The sequence below is a fragment of the Anolis sagrei genome, chromosome 4 (assembly GCF_037176765.1).
Source record: "Anolis sagrei isolate rAnoSag1 chromosome 4, rAnoSag1.mat, whole genome shotgun sequence".
Lineage (NCBI taxonomy): Eukaryota > Metazoa > Chordata > Lepidosauria > Squamata > Dactyloidae > Anolis > Anolis sagrei.
In genome coordinates, this window is record NC_090024.1 from 136,159,973 (window position 1) to 136,180,855 (window position 20,883).

The 20,883-nt window shown below is 40.0% G+C and overlaps 2 protein-coding genes across 4 annotated transcripts in view; both read right to left on the bottom strand.

The window, feature by feature from the left end:
* The window catches only part of LOC132774262 (protocadherin alpha-C2-like), a 271,043-nt gene that overhangs the window by 227,554 nt on the left and 22,606 nt on the right, over positions 1-20,883 (bottom strand). The window contains exon 1 of one of the 3 annotated variants that reach the window (XM_067467734.1): positions 18,355-20,456. The exons of 1 other annotated variant lie outside the window; for it this stretch is intronic. In XM_067467734.1, the coding sequence (XP_067323835.1) occupies positions 18,355-20,433 (2,079 nt within the window). In that variant the 5' untranslated portion in view covers positions 20,434-20,456. Of the gene's footprint in view, positions 1-9,819; positions 12,244-18,354; positions 20,457-20,883 lie in introns of those variants that run through there. One more of the 3 variants, XM_060774174.2, reaches the window with a different exon arrangement.
* Positions 107-2,679, bottom strand: LOC137096771 (protocadherin alpha-4-like). The gene has a single exon (XM_067466987.1). The coding sequence runs from the start codon at positions 2,510-2,512 to the stop codon at positions 107-109; it is 2,406 nt and encodes an 801-aa protein (XP_067323088.1). The 5' UTR covers positions 2,513-2,679.

The following is a 20,883-nucleotide window of genomic DNA, read 5'->3' on the forward strand; positions in this document are numbered from 1 at the left end:
AAATATTTTTCAAAACTGCTGAATGAGAGCCAAAATGATATCAACTCACGAATTGTTGACCATTTAACACTGCTCAGAGAGAAAGCTCATGATTACTGCCCAAATATTACAGTCCAATGTCAGAAAACAAAAACCTACCATGAATCATACTAACCGTTCCACAGAGGAGGTCCTGCTGATTCCCATTCTCAGAAGAAGCAGGGATGTTGGGACTGAAGACCATGAGGTCATTCTTAGCCAGAGCCTCCCCATTTACTCCTGCCAGGATGTGGCTGTGGCGGTTTGAATAGGACCAGCTGCCCACTTCGCTGGCACAGACCAGTGTGGCTGTTCCGGGACCATATACCATTGGCTCCTTGGGCTGAAACTGGCACCGCAGAGCTACATACGTGATGACTGCCAGCAGAAATAAACTGGACACTGAGCAGATGGCAATGATCAAGTATAAATTGACAAGGTCTGCCTTAGGCTTTAAGGTCTCATCGGTCCTGGGAAGGCGGATGTTGGTTTGAATGGCCTGGGCACTTGTCACTAGTGATACACTCAGTGTGGCCGTGGCTGATAGTTGAGGCTTACCATGATCCTTTACAAGTACACGCAGGTTGTGACTCCTGCTTCCTTCTGACTCATCCACAGAGCGGATGGTACTTATTTCACCACTATACAGGCCCACACGCCAAGGTCCACTATTTCCTTCAGGCAGTTCATAGCGCAGCCATGCATTGTATCCTGAATCAGCATCAAGAGCATGAATCTTGCCTAGCATGTGCCCAGCTGACACAGGAACCACTAGAAGGATAGAGTTGTCTTCTGTCTGCCCAGTCACTGCAGGTGCATTATCATTTTCATCCACCACAAAGACTTGAATAGTTACGTTGCCACACAAGGAAGGCAGTCCAGCATCCTTGGCATTCACTTGGAACTCCAAAAGCTTCAGCTCCTCATAATCCAAAGGCTGCAAAGCATAAAGTTTCCCACTCTCTGAATGTACTGAAATGTAACTTGAGAGTGGCCACAGCTTTTCATCGATCCAGTAATTTATGAGGCTGTTCTCCGCTATGTCTGGGTCAAAGGCAGACACTGTGAAGATATGGGCACCTGGTGGATTATTCTCCTTCACAAAGACTGTGTAAGAAGGCTGCGCAAAACCAGGTGCATTGTCATTGATGTCACTGATTGGCACATCCACAGAACTACTGGCTGACAAAGATGGGACCCCTTGGTCTTGGGCCACTACCATCAATCCATACTCAGCCATATGTTCCCGATCCAAGTGCTCAGACACCACTAAGGAATAGTAATTCTTGAAGGTGGACACCAGTTTGAAGGGGAGGCCAGGAGGCCACAGGGAACATGTGACTTGACCATTGGCCTCAGAGTCCTTGTCTGACACACTGATGAGGCCCACCACTGTCCCTGGTGGGGAGTCCTCTGGGACTGGCACTGAGAGGGATGAGACTGACACCTTTGGAGCATTGTCATTCACATCCAACACTTCAATAATCAATTGGCAGTGCTCAGATAATGGAGGATTGCCTTTATCTTCTGCTACAATCTGAAGATCATATACACTTCTATCTTCAAAATCTACTCTTCCTTTTACTGTTACTTCCCCTGTATTAGAATTTATCCTAAAAATATTTCGAACATCTGGCGCTACATGAGTAGAAAATGAGTAAGAGATTTCTCCATTAGTTTTTTCATCTAAGTCAATAGCATTCAATTTGATAACTAGTGTCCCATTAACTGCATTTTCTACCAATTTTATCCTGTAAACTGACTGGTTAAACACAGGAGGGTTGTCATTGGTATCCAGCACTTTGATCATCAGCTGGGCTGTGCCAGTGAGTTCTGGTTTTCCCCCATCAGTGGCTGTGAGTAACAAATGATGGGTAGGGATCTCCTCTCTGTCCAATGGTTTCCTCAAAACAATTGCCAAGGGTTTATTATGATGGCCATCTGTTTTTTGTTCCACACTGAAATAGTCATTCGGCCTCAGCTTGTAGGTTAGAAGAGCATTAGGACCAATATCAGCATCAGAGGCTCCCTCTAATGGGAACCTAGCTCCAGTTGCTGTTATAAATTCTGCTATGCTCAAAATTTGTTCATTTGCAGAGAAAACAGGAGCATTGTCATTTATATCCCTGATCTCCACCTCCACATGGAAAACCCTCAGGGGTTTATCAACAATCACCTCCAGATGGATGGAGCAATCAATGTTCTTTGCACACAGCTCCTCCCTGTCTATCCTGGAATTCACAAACAAGATCCCATTCTGCATATTTACCTCAAAGAAGTCTTTCTGTCCTTCTGAGACCATCCGAAACATCCGAGGCACCAGCTCACTCACCTCCAGCCCCAGGTCCTGGGCAATGCGGCCCACAAAGGTGCCATGCTGGGATTCCTCCGGCACAGAATAATGGAGCTGGCCGCTCCCCATCTCCCAGGCTGTGTGGAGGAGAATCAGATGCAGCAGCTGCTTCAGCACAGAATCATTCTGCCAGGCAACCATGGCAAGGAGAGGAACAAAGCCCAGCACTGTCTTCTGTTTCCTCAAAATCCCTTTCCTTGAATGATTGAAGAACAGGATCTGATCCAGATTATTTTTGAGGTAATCATTTGAATAGATTTCAAGGCTGTAGCATTCTCTGTGTGGTATTGCTACTGTCAGGCAGGGTTTTCAGTCACTTTAAAGGGAGGAGCTCAGGATTGGCCTCTTCTATATTTTTCTTTAGGCAACACTGCCCCCTTGTGCTTGAATTTTGAAATCAACTTTTCCTGTGATGTTGTTTTTATTTATTTTCATTTTCAAACAAAGAGCTGAGCAACCACCTTTTCTTTGTTGCTGTATATGACATCCTTGTTCTATATCCTGTAATTATAACTTCAGAATGTCGGCTGACTGTAATAAACGAACAGGTAAGTTTCATATCTTTAAAAGATATGAAATTTCATTAAATGATTCTATGCCAGGGTGGTCTCATTCCCATTTTACCACTTGATATCCAAGTAATCTTGCATTAAGGAATCCATGCAATTTTAGTTTCCAAGCTGCTCAAAGAAAAAGTTTGCATGCTTCAAGGCTGATAAACTGTCACATTCAACAACAAGGGTCCAACTCTTTCTCACAGCCATACAGGAATCTTTTATTATGGTTGCTTTTATGTACCTTCAAATTATTTCCAATTGGGAACCTACAAAAATATATATATTAGCAAGATTTCCTTGGAGGTGGTTTGCTTTTGTCTTGCTCTGAGGCTAAGAGAATGCAGTTTGCCCAAGGTCACCCAGTGGGTTTCCATGGTCAATCAGGGAATCAAACCTTGATCTCCAGGAACAAGTAAAGGTAAGTCTTCCCCATATTCATCTGATTTTTTTTCCAGCTGTTCATAGGCATGTTTTTGACATTCTGCATCCTCCTTTTTATTTGGGGGGAGGGGGAATCTGAAGATCTCATTGCAACGTGACTGGTCCAGCTTTGAAAACAAAAATCACATGATGATATGACATGTGTCTTGATCTCTAGTCACAATCTGACCACTACATGGTGCTATCTCTCACCAGTGTGCCACAAACTCTCTGAGGTTCTGAAATAGAAGTATGGCAGAGGATGTGGTAACTTAATATTTTGCATTCCAACTATTTTTCTACTTTAAATCAGAGTTGTCCAAGATCAATTTCACTTCAGGGAGGAAAAACTATATCGGTACCAGAACCTTCTACTTCATAGTCATAAACTCTTTGTATTGTTCCTTTTCTGTAAACAAGAGAGAGGAGAGATGTTCGAGACTTTTTAAAAGTCTGAAGAAAGCCACACACCATGGCAGGAAATACCCAGTTAAGTTCACTGGAGATCAGGGTCCAAATCCTGGCTTTGCCACAGAAACTGCTGTGGGGAAGGCACACTCTCTCAGCCTCAAAGAACGTTGTAGACAAACCCCTACTGGACAACTCCTGCCAAGAAAAACCATTGAAAGGGTTGCCAATTCAGAAGTGACTTAAAGGCACACAACAACATTTTTTTATTAATAGCCTTATTAAACAGATCTTTGGGTACACTGGCTTATTTTCATGTTACATTTAAATATGATGGCTGTTTCTTAACCCTGGTGTTTTTAATTTCCAGTTTCATGCAATTTTTTATGTTAAATTGCATGTTGCCATAGAAGCTTTCATTAGAAACCAGCTTATGTACCTGGTGTTGCCTGGATTAGGTATTTTGTAATCCTATTTATTAGAAAGAGTCAATGTTTGGCCTTGGATTTCATGAATGGCCCATTAGAAAATGCATAACTGTATAATGGGACCAAATACAAAAATCTCATCAGCCCAAGACCTGGGCAGGCTGCAACTCTCATCAGGTATGAATTCGACCAGGTTTAGCTCCCATTACCCCTAAGTCTGGCACAATGAATTCCCATCACCCCCAGATCTGTCCAGTGTTGAGCTTCCATTGGTCCTAGGTCAGGATGGCAGTTGAGGGCCTTACGCTGCTCCAAGGTTTCTGCCACTTTTGATGCACTGGATCTTTTTAGCACATTCTTACATTGTTGTTTATGCTGTTCAGTTGTCTCACATGCTCACAGTAATTTAATTGTACTTTTTTTTGCTTTTGGGAGGACTTGTTTCATGGGAGGGTGTTTTTAGGAGCCACCTTTCTTGATAAAAGACAAAGAATTATTCACCAAGGTGAGGCACAAAGCAGTACTTCCTTTCTCCTCAGGTCCTGATCACACCTTTCTGGTTTAGGTCTTCACGTCAACCCTTGATCAGCGTCTTGGGGTTGCAGCTGGTTTTTTTCCTGCTCATTCGTCATCACAATATTTCCCTTTCTCACAGGCTCACAGTAATTTTATTTTTATTTATGTTTTTGCTTTTGGAGTGACTTTTTGATAACCACACTTAATAAAAGATGTACAATTATTCACCACAGTGAAACACAAAGCAGCACTTTCTGTCTCCCTCAGACAGCTCAAGCTTCTTCTTGGGCTGCAATCGCATCATTCCCAGTGTAAACCGAGCTATCTGACTGGTTTGAAGTGCCCTTAGTTGTGGGTCAGAATAACACAACTCTCCAGATGTGGTTGAACTACAACATCTATCATCCTCTATCAATCCCTCTCAAACTCCACATGTATTTTTTGTTGAACCATGGTGGGTGCATGTGTCAAGACTGGTCCAATCCATTGTCAACAGGATTGACATGGCTTTCCAGATGTGAGTGGACTGCAACTGCCATTATCCTCTATCATCCCTCACCTCCAAAACACATGACAAAGACATATCTTTTACATTTAATTTGCATATGTATCTGAATAGCGAAGATAGTACATCTGATAACATTGGCCAAAATCCTGTTACTGTGTTGCCTTAATAGTTTCACTTTCTCTAGTGCAAGAGGAAGGAAAATCTGTTAGCTCTAAGAAGACTTTCCCCCCAATGCCAATCACCTTGTTTCTCCTCCTGCTAGTCTACATTGATATGGTTATACAGTATTAGTGCATCACACAGACAAGGCTCAGGCTTTTGGAGACATTTGATAGTATGGCTGTATAAAACTCAATACTTCCACCAAATTTGGATCATTACATCAATTTCCTTTCAGGAAGCTTAACCCTTTTCCTGATCCCATTGTAAATCCCTTCAGAGTTGGATATGACCTAATGAGGTTGCTAATATTTCTAGAACATTAGAAGAACACAAACAATCATGTCCTCCTCCTTTGAAAGGTAAGCTCAACAGATTTTTACCTTTGAAATCATGATCATGGTTGTGCATTGACTACATACTGACTTTGCATTGTTCAAACCCACATACCCATAATAAAAACACTGGAAATGAAGAGGATTTTTTTTTAAAAGCCCACTCCACTCTATCTAAAGCTTTTTTGGCAGATGCACACATTAAGTTCTCCTCCTTTTACTATGACAATTCAGTACTTGCTTGATAACAGTAATCCATTTGCAATAAAGCAAGCATGACAGTAATGTAAGTAATTTAAACAGACTGGACATATTATTGATTGGCATAATTAGGATATATGGACATTTTTGTGAATAAATAACAGAATTTAAAGAGGGCAAATAAAACTATTTGATATGTAAGTATTTCTGTGAACTGATCAGATGGAATTGATGGAGGAAAATTATTTTGTTAAAAAGTAACAAATGGTGCTTGATTTGTTAGGTGTACTCTGATGAAAAGGATAGTTTTCCCTAGACTGTATTTTAGAAACAAACCCAATTAAGATCAATAAAAAGGAAGTTCACAGTAAAAAAAAATTAAAAACTACTTCTTCAAAGTATTGCTAGGAAACCCAGAACAGTTTTAATAATATTGCAAAAAAAAAAAACCCTAAGATTATAAATAAAAGCTGGAAAACGCCAGTCCTTGATCTATGAAAGAATGAAATCATTTACCAGTTGCTTGAAATATGTAGAACTAATATATACATTTTCATATGTAAATAGAGCACCACAAAAAGTTCAATATCAACTATAATTTTTCTTAAACTATTTTTTATCATCATATCTTCTATAATAAAAATAGATATGGGTAAAACATGGTATTAGGATGTGCTATATGTTAAAATATATTTTAAAGTCCCTGAATGCCTGTTGCTCCCATTGTTTTTTTCACTCTCTATTCCCTCCTCTTATGTCCTTGATGATGTAAAGTGATATTTTCAGGTTGCACTGTTGTTATGACCATAGAATAATAGAATTGGAAGATACCATATGGGCCATCTAGTCCAATCCCCTGCCATTTAGGGAAAGTATAATCAAAATACCCCTGACAGATGTTGCAAAATGTCTTACAAGAATTTGGACAAGATTACAATCAAACTTCAAACCTGTTGTGAAACACAGCGCACTAAGGACATTGCTGACTATTGCAGCCTCTCGAGGACTGAATGTGGAACATTTGGACACAAAGACAGCTTTTTTCTGATGGAGACTTAACAGAAGAAATTTACATGGAATGAACAGCAAGATTCGGAATTGAGGATGGCAAACATCTTGTATGCAAACTACAAAAGAGTCTTTATGGATTAAAACAGGTAGCCAAAGCCTGGAATATAAAACTGAGTCAAATTATTGAGAAGGGGTCTACTCAAGGAAAGGCTGATAGTTGCCTTTATTTAAGATACGAAGTCAACAAATGAACATATATTCTGACTTACATCGATGATCAGATTTTATTTTGTGAAAAATTGTCAGATATTAATGAGATTGTGCAGCATCTTAAAAAGAAAGTTGATGCGAAGAAATTCATCAATGTGACGCATTACCTAGGAATACAAATTAGGAGAGAAGATGGTAGCTTTCTTCTGAATCAAAAGGAGAAAATATTGGACTTATTAAGACATCAGATTTTTCAGATGCAAAACCAATAACCATGCCCATGGAAGTCAATTATTGGAAGAATACTTCTCAAAGTGAACCATTACCAGACTGTAATTGCAACAAACTGTACAAAGAAGCTATTGGAAAGCGCTTCTACATATGCAGAATCAGCAGACTGGACATTTCAGTGGCAGTTGTTTCCAGCTGTGTGAGAGTAAGCTACTTCGCTGTGTGCTTTTGTCCGGGATAGGATTATTCCTTCTTTATAAAAATGACATTAAAAGTGTTTCTACCACAGTCACCCAAAATTGATTAACCATTGAGTTTTAGTTTTGATTAAATCACTATTGGTAAAACTTTTGGAAAATATATTTAGCAGCCCAGGGGTTTTTCTGTTGTACAGTTTATGTTTCTTATGTAATATGATGTGAAATATATAGTTAATTATAAATAATGTAGTGTGTACACCATTAATAGACAATGAAATATGTAGATTAAAAATTAAATAATATTAGAACTTTAAAACTACAAACACCTAAACACATCATCTTAAAAAAATAAAGAAAGGCAGCAGAAAAAATAACATAAACAGAATCTACTAGAACATTCAAGAATTATTAGACAATGAAATAATGTTTAATTATGTACTGTTAAAATATAAATATTTTAGGGTGTATTTTCAATGTTTCAATCGAGAGATATAACATTATATCTCTCTATATTGCACAGTGCTATACATCCTCAAACATCAAAACTGTACAAGAAAAATGATGCTTCCATTCAATCCTATCACTTGCTTTCTCTCTGGCTACAAATGTTAGAAGATTTTTTTTCTTTGCTGTCAGTTGATCTCTGCTGCCAGTCAACTTATGGAAACCAATGAATTTCATAGGTTTTCTTAGGCAAGACATGCTCAGAGGTGACTTGCCTTTGCCTTTCTCTGAAGTATATAACCTGCAGCACCTGGTGGTCCCTTTTGGTCCCGTCTCCAAGTACTAACAAAGCCTCAGCCTACTTAGCTGCCAAGATTAGATGAGATCAGGTTCCTCCGAGGTGTTCCTGCTCTGCTCACTATAAAATATTTTCTCTATGTATGTAGCATAAAGCAATACAAAATACTTCACCTACAGTCATGTATTCCCATTTAAAATCTAATACGAATTGTGAAACTATGATGACCTTTTTGGAATAGGTGTATTAACTGAAGTCCCATTTTGAAGACTATAAATTGAGGAAGGTTTTGCTTAAGTAAAAGGATTTTCGGTGCACATTATAAAAGGAGAAGGCAAGCTGCATGACTTCCCCTTCCCACCATTTTGGTTCTCTGTACCCCCAATATTAGTCTGGAGATTTAAGAATTCCACGAATTGTATCAAAGGTGCTACAGTGGAAGAGGAATTTGGCAGAAACCTTCCCCACTCCCTTCAGAGACCACTTCTATTTGAAGCGAACTGAATGCAACCAAGTATATCCACTCATCTGTGCATAGACATTAAAAAGAACTCTATAGAACCTTGAAACATATGTGCCAAGTAACTATATCCAAAACAGCAGTCAATAAAGCATGTTGTATCAAATATGAATAACAAAACCTACTTCCTTACCTCTTTCACTGTAAATTGAGTTGTACTAAGTAGTGCAAGCACAAACCCTCAACCAGTTGTAGATCTCCTATTTTTATCCTAGTCCTGATATCAAACACAATACCTGATTCCACTTATTCAAGCTTTTCCATGACCTATTACAAAAGATAGTTGTCTCTAAGGATATAATAGTCATTCCTATGGATGTTGTAGCAGTGGTGGCACAATCCATTATAACTTCCGTAGGTTTAGTATTCCTTGGACTAGTATGAATTGTGCAAACAATTGGTGCAATTGGTGAAAAAGCCTGGCAGACCACCACTCAAGGATGATGACTCAATGGGGGGAGACAATCTAGATTTCATTGCCATTCCTCATGTAGTTGGACAGGAACTTTGACAATGTTAAACTAGTAAAACATTTGACAAAACCTCTGAAGAATTCTTCTCCTAGAGTAGAGTAGAACTTTGGGATTTCATGGATTTATTTGTTGATGGTCTTTTGAACTTTCATTTTATTCAATCACTTATTAGACAGCTCCCTAGTAAGTACAACAGACCATTTTGATAATCAAACCATTTCCCATCTCACCATCTCACTCCCATTGAACTTTCCATCTTCTCCGCAATACGTTTCACCAGCTTTCATCACAAGTCCTGAGTTTTATTGCTTAATTGTTTTAACTTTGTTATACTCTTTAAAGGTCTAAAGGTGGGGAAAAGGGCAAAAATTAATATAAATAAAGAGCTATGTACTGTGTTAACTATCTAGTTACATTGCATTAGACAATTGCCGTATTCACCAATACTATCTTTTTCTTCAGTATTTTCACATCAAAAAGAATATAAGAGTGTTAGTTTCAGTGATTTTAAGGAATATATGTAACTCACCTCTGCAGATAAACTTGCAACCAGTTCCTTTGTATTCCCAACATTCCCATTCTCTGCAAAGACAGGAATGTTCGGTGTAAAAACCATGAGGTCACTTTTAGCACCAGCTTCCCCACTCACTCCTGCCAGGATGTGGCTGTGGCGATTTGAATAGGACCAGGTGCCCACTTCACTTGCACAGACCAGTGTTGCTGTGCCAGGACCATATGCCATTGCTTCCTTTGCCTGGGAATGGCATCTCAGGACGATGTATACTACAATTGCCAACAGAAACAGGCTGGACACTGAGCAGATTGCAATGATTAGGTAGACATTGACATTTTCCACCTGGTCCTTTCGGTTCCCTCCTGTTCTGAGAAGATGGGCATCAGCCTGAATGGCCTGAGTGCTTGCCACAAGTGAGACACTAACTGTGGCTGTGGCTGATAGTACAGGTTTACCGTGATCCTTCACCACCACCACAAAATTCTGGCTGCTACCACTGCTCCCTGATTCATCCAGGCTCCGTGTAGTGCTGATTTCACCAGTATAGAGCCCCACATGCCAGGGTCCATTGCTTGCTTCATGTAGTTCATAGCGCAGCCATGCATTGTAGCCTGAGTCAGCATCCAGGGCACGGATCTTACCCATAACATGTCCAGCTGTCACAGGGACCACCAGCAGGATCGGATTCTCCTCCAACCCAGATACTGCAGGTGCATTATCATTCTCATCCACCACAAACACTTGAATTGTTACATTGCTACACAAAGAAGGCAGGCCAGCATCCTTAGCACTCACTTGGAACTCCAAAAGCTTCAGCTCCTCATAGTCCAAAGGCTGCAAAGCATAGAGTTTCCCACTTTCTGAGTGTACTGAGATGTAGCTTGATAGTGACCACAGCTTTTCATCTATCCAATAGCTGATTAGGCTGTTCTCAGCCATATCTGGGTCTGAGGCAGATACTGTGAAGATGTGAGCACCAGGTGGATTGTTTTCCTTCACAAAGACTGTGTAGGAGGGCTGAGCAAAAGCAGGTGCATTGTCATTGATGTCACTAATGGGAATTGTCAAGGTACTGCTAGCTGATAGTGATGGAGTTCCTTCATCCCAAGCTTTCACTACTAGTACATATTCAGGTACTTGTTCTCGATCTAAGGGTACATCCAGAACTAGAGAGTAGTAATTCTTGAAGGTGGATTTTAGCTTGAAGGGGAATACAGAAGGCCACAGGGAACAACTCACTTGTCCATTGGCTCCAGAATCCCTATCTGTGATACTAATCAGTGCCACTGTCATACCAAGAGGGGAGTCTTCTGGCACTGGCACTGACAAGGACTTGAGTGATAGCTGAGGAGCATTGTCATTCATGTCTAAAATCTCTATCACAACTTTGCAATGTCCAGTCAGAGGAGGATTGCCTTTGTCTTCTGCTACAATTTGAATTTCCCACAAATTAGTATCTTCATAATCCAATGGTCCTACAACCTTAATTTCACCCGTGCTGTCACTTATTTGGAAGATGCTTTTAACTTTGGAAGGAACAAGGCTGCTAAAGGAATAAGCAATGTCTTTAAAACTCCCTTCATCCAAGTCTGTTGCACTAAGTGTAATTATGAGAGCCCCATTAACTAGATTCTCTGGCACTCTGACTTTGTAAACAGATTGATTGAATAATGGAGCATTATCATTTACATCCAACACATTTATCACCAACTGGACTGTTCCTGTGAGCTCTGGCTTGCCTCCATCTGTGGCTGTCAGCATTAGATGATGCACAGAAACATCTTCTCTGTCTAATGCTTTCTTTAATTCAAGCCCAGCTGACTTTGTTTGATCTTCATTTGTAACTACATTGAGCTTAAAATAATCATTTGGATTGATCCTGTAAGTTAACAGAGCATTTGTCCCAATATCTGCATCAGAAGCACTCTCCAGTGGGAAAGGAGAATGAGACAACCTTGCTTCTGCTATAATCAATATTTGCTCAGTGACAGAGAAGACAGGAGCATTGTCATTAATATCTGCAATCTCCACTTCCACATGGAAGACTTGCAGGGGTTTATCCACAATCACCTCCAAGTGAATGGAACACAAAGAGCTCTTGACACACATCTCCTCCCTGTCTATCCGAGAATTAACAAACAAAATCCCATTTTGCAAATTGACCCTGAAATAGTCCCCCTGGCCTTGGGATTCCATCCGAAACATCCGAGGCACCAGCTCACTCACCTCCAGCCCCAGGTCCTGGGCAATGCGGCCCACAAAGGTGCCATGCTGGGATTCCTCCGGCACAGAATAATGGAGCTGGCCGCTCCCCATCTCCCAGGCTGTGTGGAGGAGAATCAGATGCAGCAGCTGCTTCCTCACCAAAAGGTCTATCCGCATAATAACCATGAAGATTTGCAAGTAGGATGCTTTGTAAATACTTGTTTTAGATGCAGCTAATGTCAAGAACACCAGGGAGTACCATCTCTGACAGTAATTTCTATAGATCTTGTAAATGCAGCTGGATGTCTGCTGACGTTTTCAATGCATTTTTTAAAGGAGGAGAGCTGTATTCTGAGGTTTCAGAGATTATTTAAGCCATTGCTCCACCATGTGAGTGAGTATGTGAAGTGCAGACAATACCATGCTTCCACTTTTTGCCAACTATTTGAATGTTTGCTTTATTTCTAGGAGATTACATTTTTATTGTCAATTTTTTTAATCCATCCATTTTTTCAATAATGCCATTTTTGATTAACCATTTGTTTGTTAGAAAGCTGAGAACCTATACACCACTCTGAAAATCTTGGAAGAAGTCTGCAATAAAGCATAATATATCAATATTTTGGGATCTAACTTTTTGGCATTGTGCTTGCTCAGACCCATGTTAGGTTGTTGGTACCAAGAAAAGTGACATCATTACGCCTCAGAAGCTGTATTGCAAAAAACCCTGCTTTCTTCACACATTGCATTTGCATTTATAACAGGTACAAAGAAAAGGATTGGTAGGTTGATATCATCTCCAGGAGGCTAAATTTTTCTTTCAAGATTCAGTTTGTAGATATTTTGTCAGTGTGTATTGCTGTATTTCAGATCATTTGATAATGTCAACAATTGAAAAAATACAGAAATCTATATTTGGATTGAAAACATGCAAATCCTTAAAGCCCATGATAACCACTTTTTGGTGTTAACTTCCTGTTCGGCCAGTGTCAATGAACATCTCATAAAACTTAGTTTGCAGTTAGAATTAGCTGTTCATTGTGTTAATTGCACTTGACAATTGTGCTTAAATGCACAAGATTAATTTCAGAGTTACAAGGGCTTTAATCAATGTTACTTAAAAGGCTGTTATGTCTCTCCTATTGCCAGTTTTTCATTCATAAAGAAAGCTCTAAATTGTTTGACAATTTTTGCTTTTTCTGATCTTCTGAGGAAGGGGGAGGCAGAGAGAGAGAGAACCTACTCATATATCTTGTTCTAGATACTGACTTTTCCTTTTTCGTATTTCATTAGATCTCTCAATCTGAACCTTACTTCAGACATATTTTTAAAGACTGGCTTATTATCATTTGCAAACAATAGACATCCATATCTTGCATGCCCAATGCAAAATAAGGAATATTGCAAGGTTTTCCTTGCATTTGTTACAATTCATCAGTGAATGGTTATGTACTGTTTCCTTGCAATGAGTTATCAATTACTAATTGGAGAGTGTGGTATCAAGTCAGCTGTGGTCTTCTGCAGCAAGCCATTTCATTCTATTGCCCACATTTATGTTTCTTTTCCAGCTATCATCTTTCCACAACTACTGAGCATGTCTCACTCTTCTCAGGATAGTTAGGATACCCAGTCCTTCTTGCCACCTCATTCAGTTACTTTGTTCTTTTTCAGATGGCTTGCATTTTTGTAAACCTTAGCAGGCTATAATGGTACTGTCATCTTATTTCTCAGTTGCCCATTTTATGTCCATGCTTGTCTGCAGTCATCATCTATGGCTGCTTCTGGATGGCAGAAATAATATCTGGAAATCTCTGGTCTCGTCTGTAAACCGATTTTATTTCTGACTAGTTTATGTACCCTGTGTTGCCCACATTCGATATTTTGTAATGCTATTTATTAGAAATAGTAATTCTCCGATTTTGGATTTTATGAATGGTCCCATTAGAAAATTCATAATCATATAATGGGACCATTTATAAAAAAAAAATGTACAGCTGACGGGGTGCAAGACCTGATTAGGTTCAGACTTGTCCAATTGTAACTTTGATTACTCCCAGATCTGATGAGATACACAATTCCCATCAGCTCCAGATCTGTCCTGTGCTGAACTCCCCCTAGCCCTATATTTGGGTGGGTGGAAGATGAAGGTGTGCTCTTACTTTATTAGACGGGTCAGGCTTTTTGTAGGGGTGTATAATAAAATTAGCTGACCATAAGTTGAATATATCAATGACCGATGTTATTGGTAGTATTAGCCACCACCACCTCAGCTTTCTTGGTCTGAGGAACCAAAGGTGTGAATGTGTTGTAGGTAAGGTGTGTTTGCCCTGGGTTCTTCTATTACTTCTTAACTGGCTGACTGGACTTTAAAAGTGCTTGACAGACTGAGGCTTACACCAGCTAAAAGTGAACTAGAAAAAGTTTATTAAGCTTTAAACAAACATCTACTCATAGAATGAGTGGTACAGAAGCGTAATTTAGTTGCAGAGACTTAGTTGAATTAAACAGTTAGTTCTACTGACCAAAAAGCTTTTAAAACTGTGAGTTTCCTTAAACACACTGTTCTATTCATAGAAACAGTATCTCTTAGAGAACAGACTCCTGTCTGTCTCACACACAGGGCAATAAGGTATCTTAAACTTCTCCTAAGTTTAATAAGACAAAACTCTCTTTTACTGGTCCTCTCAACTCAGTAAAACCCTAGCCTTTGTCTCAACCTTATTCCCTAACCTTAAGGCTCACTTTAAAAACTCTTCTTCCCTGTCAGAACTCTCTCTAGCTTCCTCTCCTAAAATCCTATCCTTCTGTGTCGGATGTCAAGACACTTCTCTCTCTGTCAAGAACTGACAGCCTTTTTCCCTCTCTCAACCGACTCCTCCCCTAATTGCTCTACCCAATCAGGAGTCGGCCTGACTCCTCCTACTGCTGCTGCCTGTCCTCCCAGATGAAAGCCACTGATATTCAGGCTTCGGCCTGGTCGCCTAAAAGGTAGATTTCACTACAGGGTGCAACTCCCATTGTCCCCAAGCCATGTAGTGAAGGGGTAAGGGTGTCAAGAGATGCAAGTTGTTAAGTAGGGTGAACCATCTGATGGGTTAGGAAGACATAAATGCCTTTCGTCATGAGTGGAACTCTTGCAATTTTCTGGATGTGGCTGGATTTTCTGGATTTTAAATTACATTATTTATTATTATTTCTCCTTGTTGCCAATGGTATTTTAAGTTGGATCGTGATGGGTATGTCTCTCAAGTTTGGTTCAAATACATTGTTGGTGGGATTGATACGACTCTCTGGATGTAGGTGGACCACAACTCCCACCAACCTCTTTCAATCCCTCCCTCATCTGTGGGATTGACATAGTTCTGCAGATGTGGGTGGACTACAAGTCCCATCAGCTTGTCAGTTCTGCCCAAACCCAGCTGTTGCATACACACTGGCTTTATCAGAAGCTCATTCCAAAACAAACAGCAGAAGTGAGTGAGTCAACAGTCAGCAGTCAAAAACCAAGAAGCCAGATACAAGAATCCTTGAAGATCAAGCTGGGATGTCCACAAGTTAAGTTCAAAATCAGTAGTACAAAACCCAAACAACAAGGAAGTGTGAGCCAATGCCAATATCCAAAGTCCAAGAAGCTGAAATCGTAATTCATTTGAAGTCAAACCAAACAGACAGTTCCAAGATCAGAAACAAACAGGCATTGGATCATGATTGATCAAATAACAACCTTGTTTGCAACATGAGAATGTTGGTGCTAATTAGATTGATAGCTCTGGGTCAAGAACTTAGCAGTTGCTTGTGTAGTGAGCATTTTTCAGAAAACCTAAAAGACCTGCAAACCCCCCTGCTCTAAGGATGTGAGTCTGGGCCCTTCCACTCAGCCATATAACCCAGAATATCAAGGCAGATAATCCGCAATATCTGCTTTGAACTGGGTTATCTGAGTCCACACTGAAATCCAGTTCATTATGGATTTTATACAGCTGTGTGGAAGGGGCCTTAGTTTAACCCTTCTGAAAACTAAGGGTTAAGTTTGCTTCAGCTTCACCCAATAGGGTAGCACAGACTGCTGTGAAATACTTGCTTCAGCTGAGGGCTCATCCTCAGCCGTGGCTAAGGTAGGCATAACAGACTGCTAGGAGCTGCTCCTCCACTGGCCCATCAAGCAACTCTTCATCCTTGCTATCTGAGCTAGCCATGACAATGCCCATATTTTAAATTGGCCATGATAGGTATGTCTGCCAAATTTGGTTTGGATCCCCTATCAATACCCCCCAAACTCAGCTAGCATTTAAATTATATCATGTTCAGTATATCTGTCATGTTTAATCCAGATCCATCAGCAGTGGGATTTACACGACCCCTCTGGATGTCGGCAAACATGAAGAATTTTCTCAACTTGGTGCAGCATGTCAGCATTGCTCAAGTACCACACAATGAGTAAAAAATGAGAAGTTAATGAGTTTGGGGTTTATATGGGTTGCTAGTAAGTTGTATTCCTATTTTATGAACTTAAAAAGAAGACATTTCTTGAAATTTAGAGGGGTAGAGTTAATAGCTGGACAGATTTGTGAACTAACCAAATATGAGCCAGGAAAAGTTCAAGCAGTACTTATATTTATACACATTATATTTACAAGGAAATTGCATTTCTGTCCTTTAGATATGTTTACTCCTTATAATTCACTCTCACACACGATGTATCCTGATACTTTACATTCACTTTATATCCACTTTACTATAGCTTAATATTATACTGTAAATATTCTGCATACAGAGTCAGTCAATCAGAGAACATTATCAACAAAAAAGGAAAATTTATGGCTGTGAGTACTGTATTGGTTATTAGCAGCATCTCTGTCTTCTATAAACTCTTGAGAAAAAGGAATGTAAACCTAGTGTGTAGGAGAAAATAGATACCCCTAACAAGTACTTCGTTAGATTAAAATATGTTCTAAAAATTATTAATCATAATAAATTGATTATTATATCTCCAAAAATTATAGAATCAAACCACACAATTACTCAAATATTCTCCCTTGTTACTTTTCCAAAATTCTCCCAATAAAATGGCCATTCTAGTCTATCAAAAGCCTTGTAAGTATCAAATAACATCAAAATAATTGGAATTGCTTCTTACTTTCAGTTTGAAGTTAAAATACATTGCTTAACATCAAATTAATAAAATATATTTAAGCATGATCAATATGATTTTAAAAGTCCTGGTCTTTGGATTTTATATGGATATCAAGATTTTGCTTTACTCACATATTGACCAATGACCCACCCCAATATCAAACACACAATTGGAACATCTTGAATGCTGTAGTCATCTACAGAAAGGATGTCCATGCATGAGGTTTCCAGATTATTGTACTTCTCAGTTATCTTAGGGTCTCAGTCATGTAGAAGATCTCTTCAGATGTTGGCATCCTCCCTGTCAATCCCTAAGTCAACACAAGGACACCCATAATGTGCTCAAAACCTTTTATTAGGACAGCAGTATGACTCTACTCATTATCTTGTGAGTAAAATGTGCATAATCCAGACTAACAAATGAAATGGGATTGACCATTTTGGAAACCATTTTTCAGCTTTTGTATATGTACAACTCACATATGTTCAATTATAATTTTTAATAGTTTTACAAATCAGTTGCATGAGTAATGGGTAAAAAATTGTATTCTTGTGCTGATAATGCTTTGTAATGATTTAATTGGTGCTTACCTCTTTGTTGTTGGCTATACTGGTTATTGCTCTTATTCTGAAAATTGATATTTTTAAGGGTTATGTTTCTGATTTACACAAACGTCATTGTAAAATAAAACAGAACTGTAGCAAAACCTTAGTTTCAACTTCAGGGTAGCAATAATTACAGATAGATGTAATTGGCTCAATAAATCTTATGGATTTTTAATTGTGTTGGTTACTTGGCCAACATTATTACTCCAGAGTACTCGAAACCATATGTTTAAGGTCTTCATCACAGAACTTTCCTTCTCCTCTTCTGTCTTCAGAAGATCAAACATAGAGACTTCTCAAATGTGGCATATTGTCTAAGAAGCATCCTCTCCAGGGAGCTCATCTTATGATGAATGTGGTGCCAAGCCAATATTAATTTATTTGCCCAGCTCTTTCAGTATGTGGTCTACCTAATTATTGGTTACTGCTAATTGTTTTGTTGTAGCAATTTTTATGTTTTTGCTTTTTTATATACATTTAAATATTAACACTGGAAAATCCTTACCTTTCCTAACATCCTAGCAATCATTCTTACTGGTAGCAGAAATTAAGAGTACAATGATACAATTACATATGACAAAATGATCTTCAAAATCTATGACTCACCTGTATGGATGAATCACAAAGTACTTGTTCCTGATTTTCACTCCCTGGAGGAGGAAGAATGTTGGGACTGAAAACCATGAGGTCATTCTTGATGCCAGCTTCACTACTCACTCCTGCCAGGATGTGACTGTGACGATTTGAATAGGACCAGCTACCAACTTCACTGGCGCATACCAGTGTAGCTGTGCCGGGGCCATACATCATGTTTTCCTTTGCCTGGGATTGGCATCGTAAGGCAATGTAAACTATAATTGCAAGCAGAAATAAGCTGGACACTGTGCAGATAGCTATGATGAGGTAGATGTTGACATTGTCCACCAAGGGCTTTGAGCTTCCTCCCATTCTAGGAAGGCGGGAATCAGTCTGTATAAGCTGGGTGCTTGCCATTAGTGACACACTCAATGTGGCAGTGGCTGACAACATTGGCTTGCCGTGATCCTTCACCAGCACCAGCAAATTCTGACTAATTTCCCCCTCATCAAGGATGCGAGTAGTACTGATCTCACCACTGTACGATCCCACTCTCCAAGGACCATTGGACCCTGAATGCATTTCATAGCGTAACCATGCATTGTAGCCTGAGTCAGCATCCAAGGCATGAATTTTTCCTACGACATGCCCAGCCATCACAGGGGCCACCAGCAGGAGAGGGGTCTCCTGTGGCACAGATATGGCAGGTGCATTGTCATTCTCATCCATCACAAAGACTTGCACTGTCACATTACCACGCAAAGAGGGCAGCCCTGCATCCTTTGCGCTCACTTGGAATTCCAAAAGCTTTAGCTCCTCATAGTCAAAGGGCTGCAGAGCATAGAGTTTCCCACTTTCTGAGTGTATTGAAATGTAGCTAGAGAGTGACCAGAGCTTCTCATCTATCCAGTAGCTGACCAAGGCGTTCTCAGCCATATCTGGGTCTGAGGCAGAGACTGTGAAGATATGAGCACCAGGTGAGTTGTTCTCCTTCACAAAAACTGTGTAAGTGGATTGTGCAAAAGTTGGTGTATTGTCATTGATATCACCAATGGGTACTTCCAGGCTGCTGGTGGCTGACAATGATGGTATCCCGTGGTCTTGAGCTGTTACAAGAAGTTTGTATTCTGCCACTTGCTCCCGATCCAGGGGTTCAGCCACTACCAGGGAATAGTAATTCTTAAAGGTAGACACTAGCTTGAAGGGGAGCCCAGGGGGATGCAAAAAGCAGCTTATTTGTCCATTGGTTCCAGAGTCCCGATCCGAGACACTGATCAGGGCCACCACTGTCCCAGGCTGGGAGTCTTCTGGCACTGGTACTGACAGAGATTTTAGTGACATCTCAGGGGCATTGTCATTGACATCAAGTACCTCAATCACAATACTACAATAACCAGTCATTGGATTACTCCCTTTATCCCTTGCTTGTACTTGAATCTCATATTGGTGAGTTTCCTCATAATCCAATTTTACTTTTGTTCTTATTTCACCACTTACAGAATTTAAGGTAAACATATTTTTTAATGTAAGAGCCACGCGGTTCTGAAATGAATATGTAACATCCTTATTGCTTCCCTCATCCAAATCAGTGGCATTTAATGTCATCACTAATGTCCCACTTAGAGCATCCTCTGCCATTTGGACCTTATACACTGACTGGTTAAAAGCAGGCGCATTATCATTTTCATCGAGCACAGAAATCACCAGCTGCACAGTGCCACTGAGCTCTGGTTTCCCTGCATCTTTGGCCATGAGTAGCAAGTGATGAGTAGCCCTGACCTCTCTGTCTAGAGAGGTCTTTAAAAGCAATCCTAAAGATTGGCTTTCATCATGTTTTCTTTGCACATCTAAAGTAAAGTATTCATTGGGGTTTAGTGTATAGGTGAGCTGAGAATTGGAACCGATATCAGCATCAGAAGCTCCCTCCAGTGGAAAAAACGATCCTGGCATTCTGATTTCTGAAATCAAGATATTTTGTTCCTTTTGAGGAAATATAGGAGCATTGTCATTAATATCCTTAATTTCCACCTCTACATGAAAGACCCTCAGAGGTTTGTCTATAATCACCTCCAGGTGAATGATACACAAAGGGTTCTTGGCACACAGCATCTCCCTGTCTATCCGGGAATTAACAAATAAAATCCCATTCTGGACATTTACCTCTAAATAGTCTCCATGGCTTTGGGACTCCATCCGGAACATGCGAGGCACCAGCTCATCCACTTCTAGTCCCAGGTCCTGAGCGAGGCGGCCCACAAAGGTGCCATGCTGAGCTTCCTCGGGCACAGAATAATGGAGCTGGCCATTTCCCATTTCCCAAGACATGGTAAAAAAAAACAACTGCAATAGCTGATTTCTTGCTAGCCAACACTGGAACAAAATAATCATGGCGGTGGCAGGTCTTATCCCTGCTTTGTAAAAAATTAAATCCACTTTCTAGTGATGTCATTCAAAGCTGAGGGGGAAAAATCCTGTTGTTATGCTGCTAGATCCATCCTGTCTCTCTCAATGTCTGCTTCTGCTGGAAGAGTTGGGAGGGGCTTTGATCCTTTTATCAAA

Coding starts and splice junctions, on each gene's coding strand:
- LOC137096771 (XM_067466987.1), bottom strand. CDS start 2,512: ATGGTTGCCTGGCAGAATGATTCTGTGCTGAAGCAGCTGCTGCATCTG.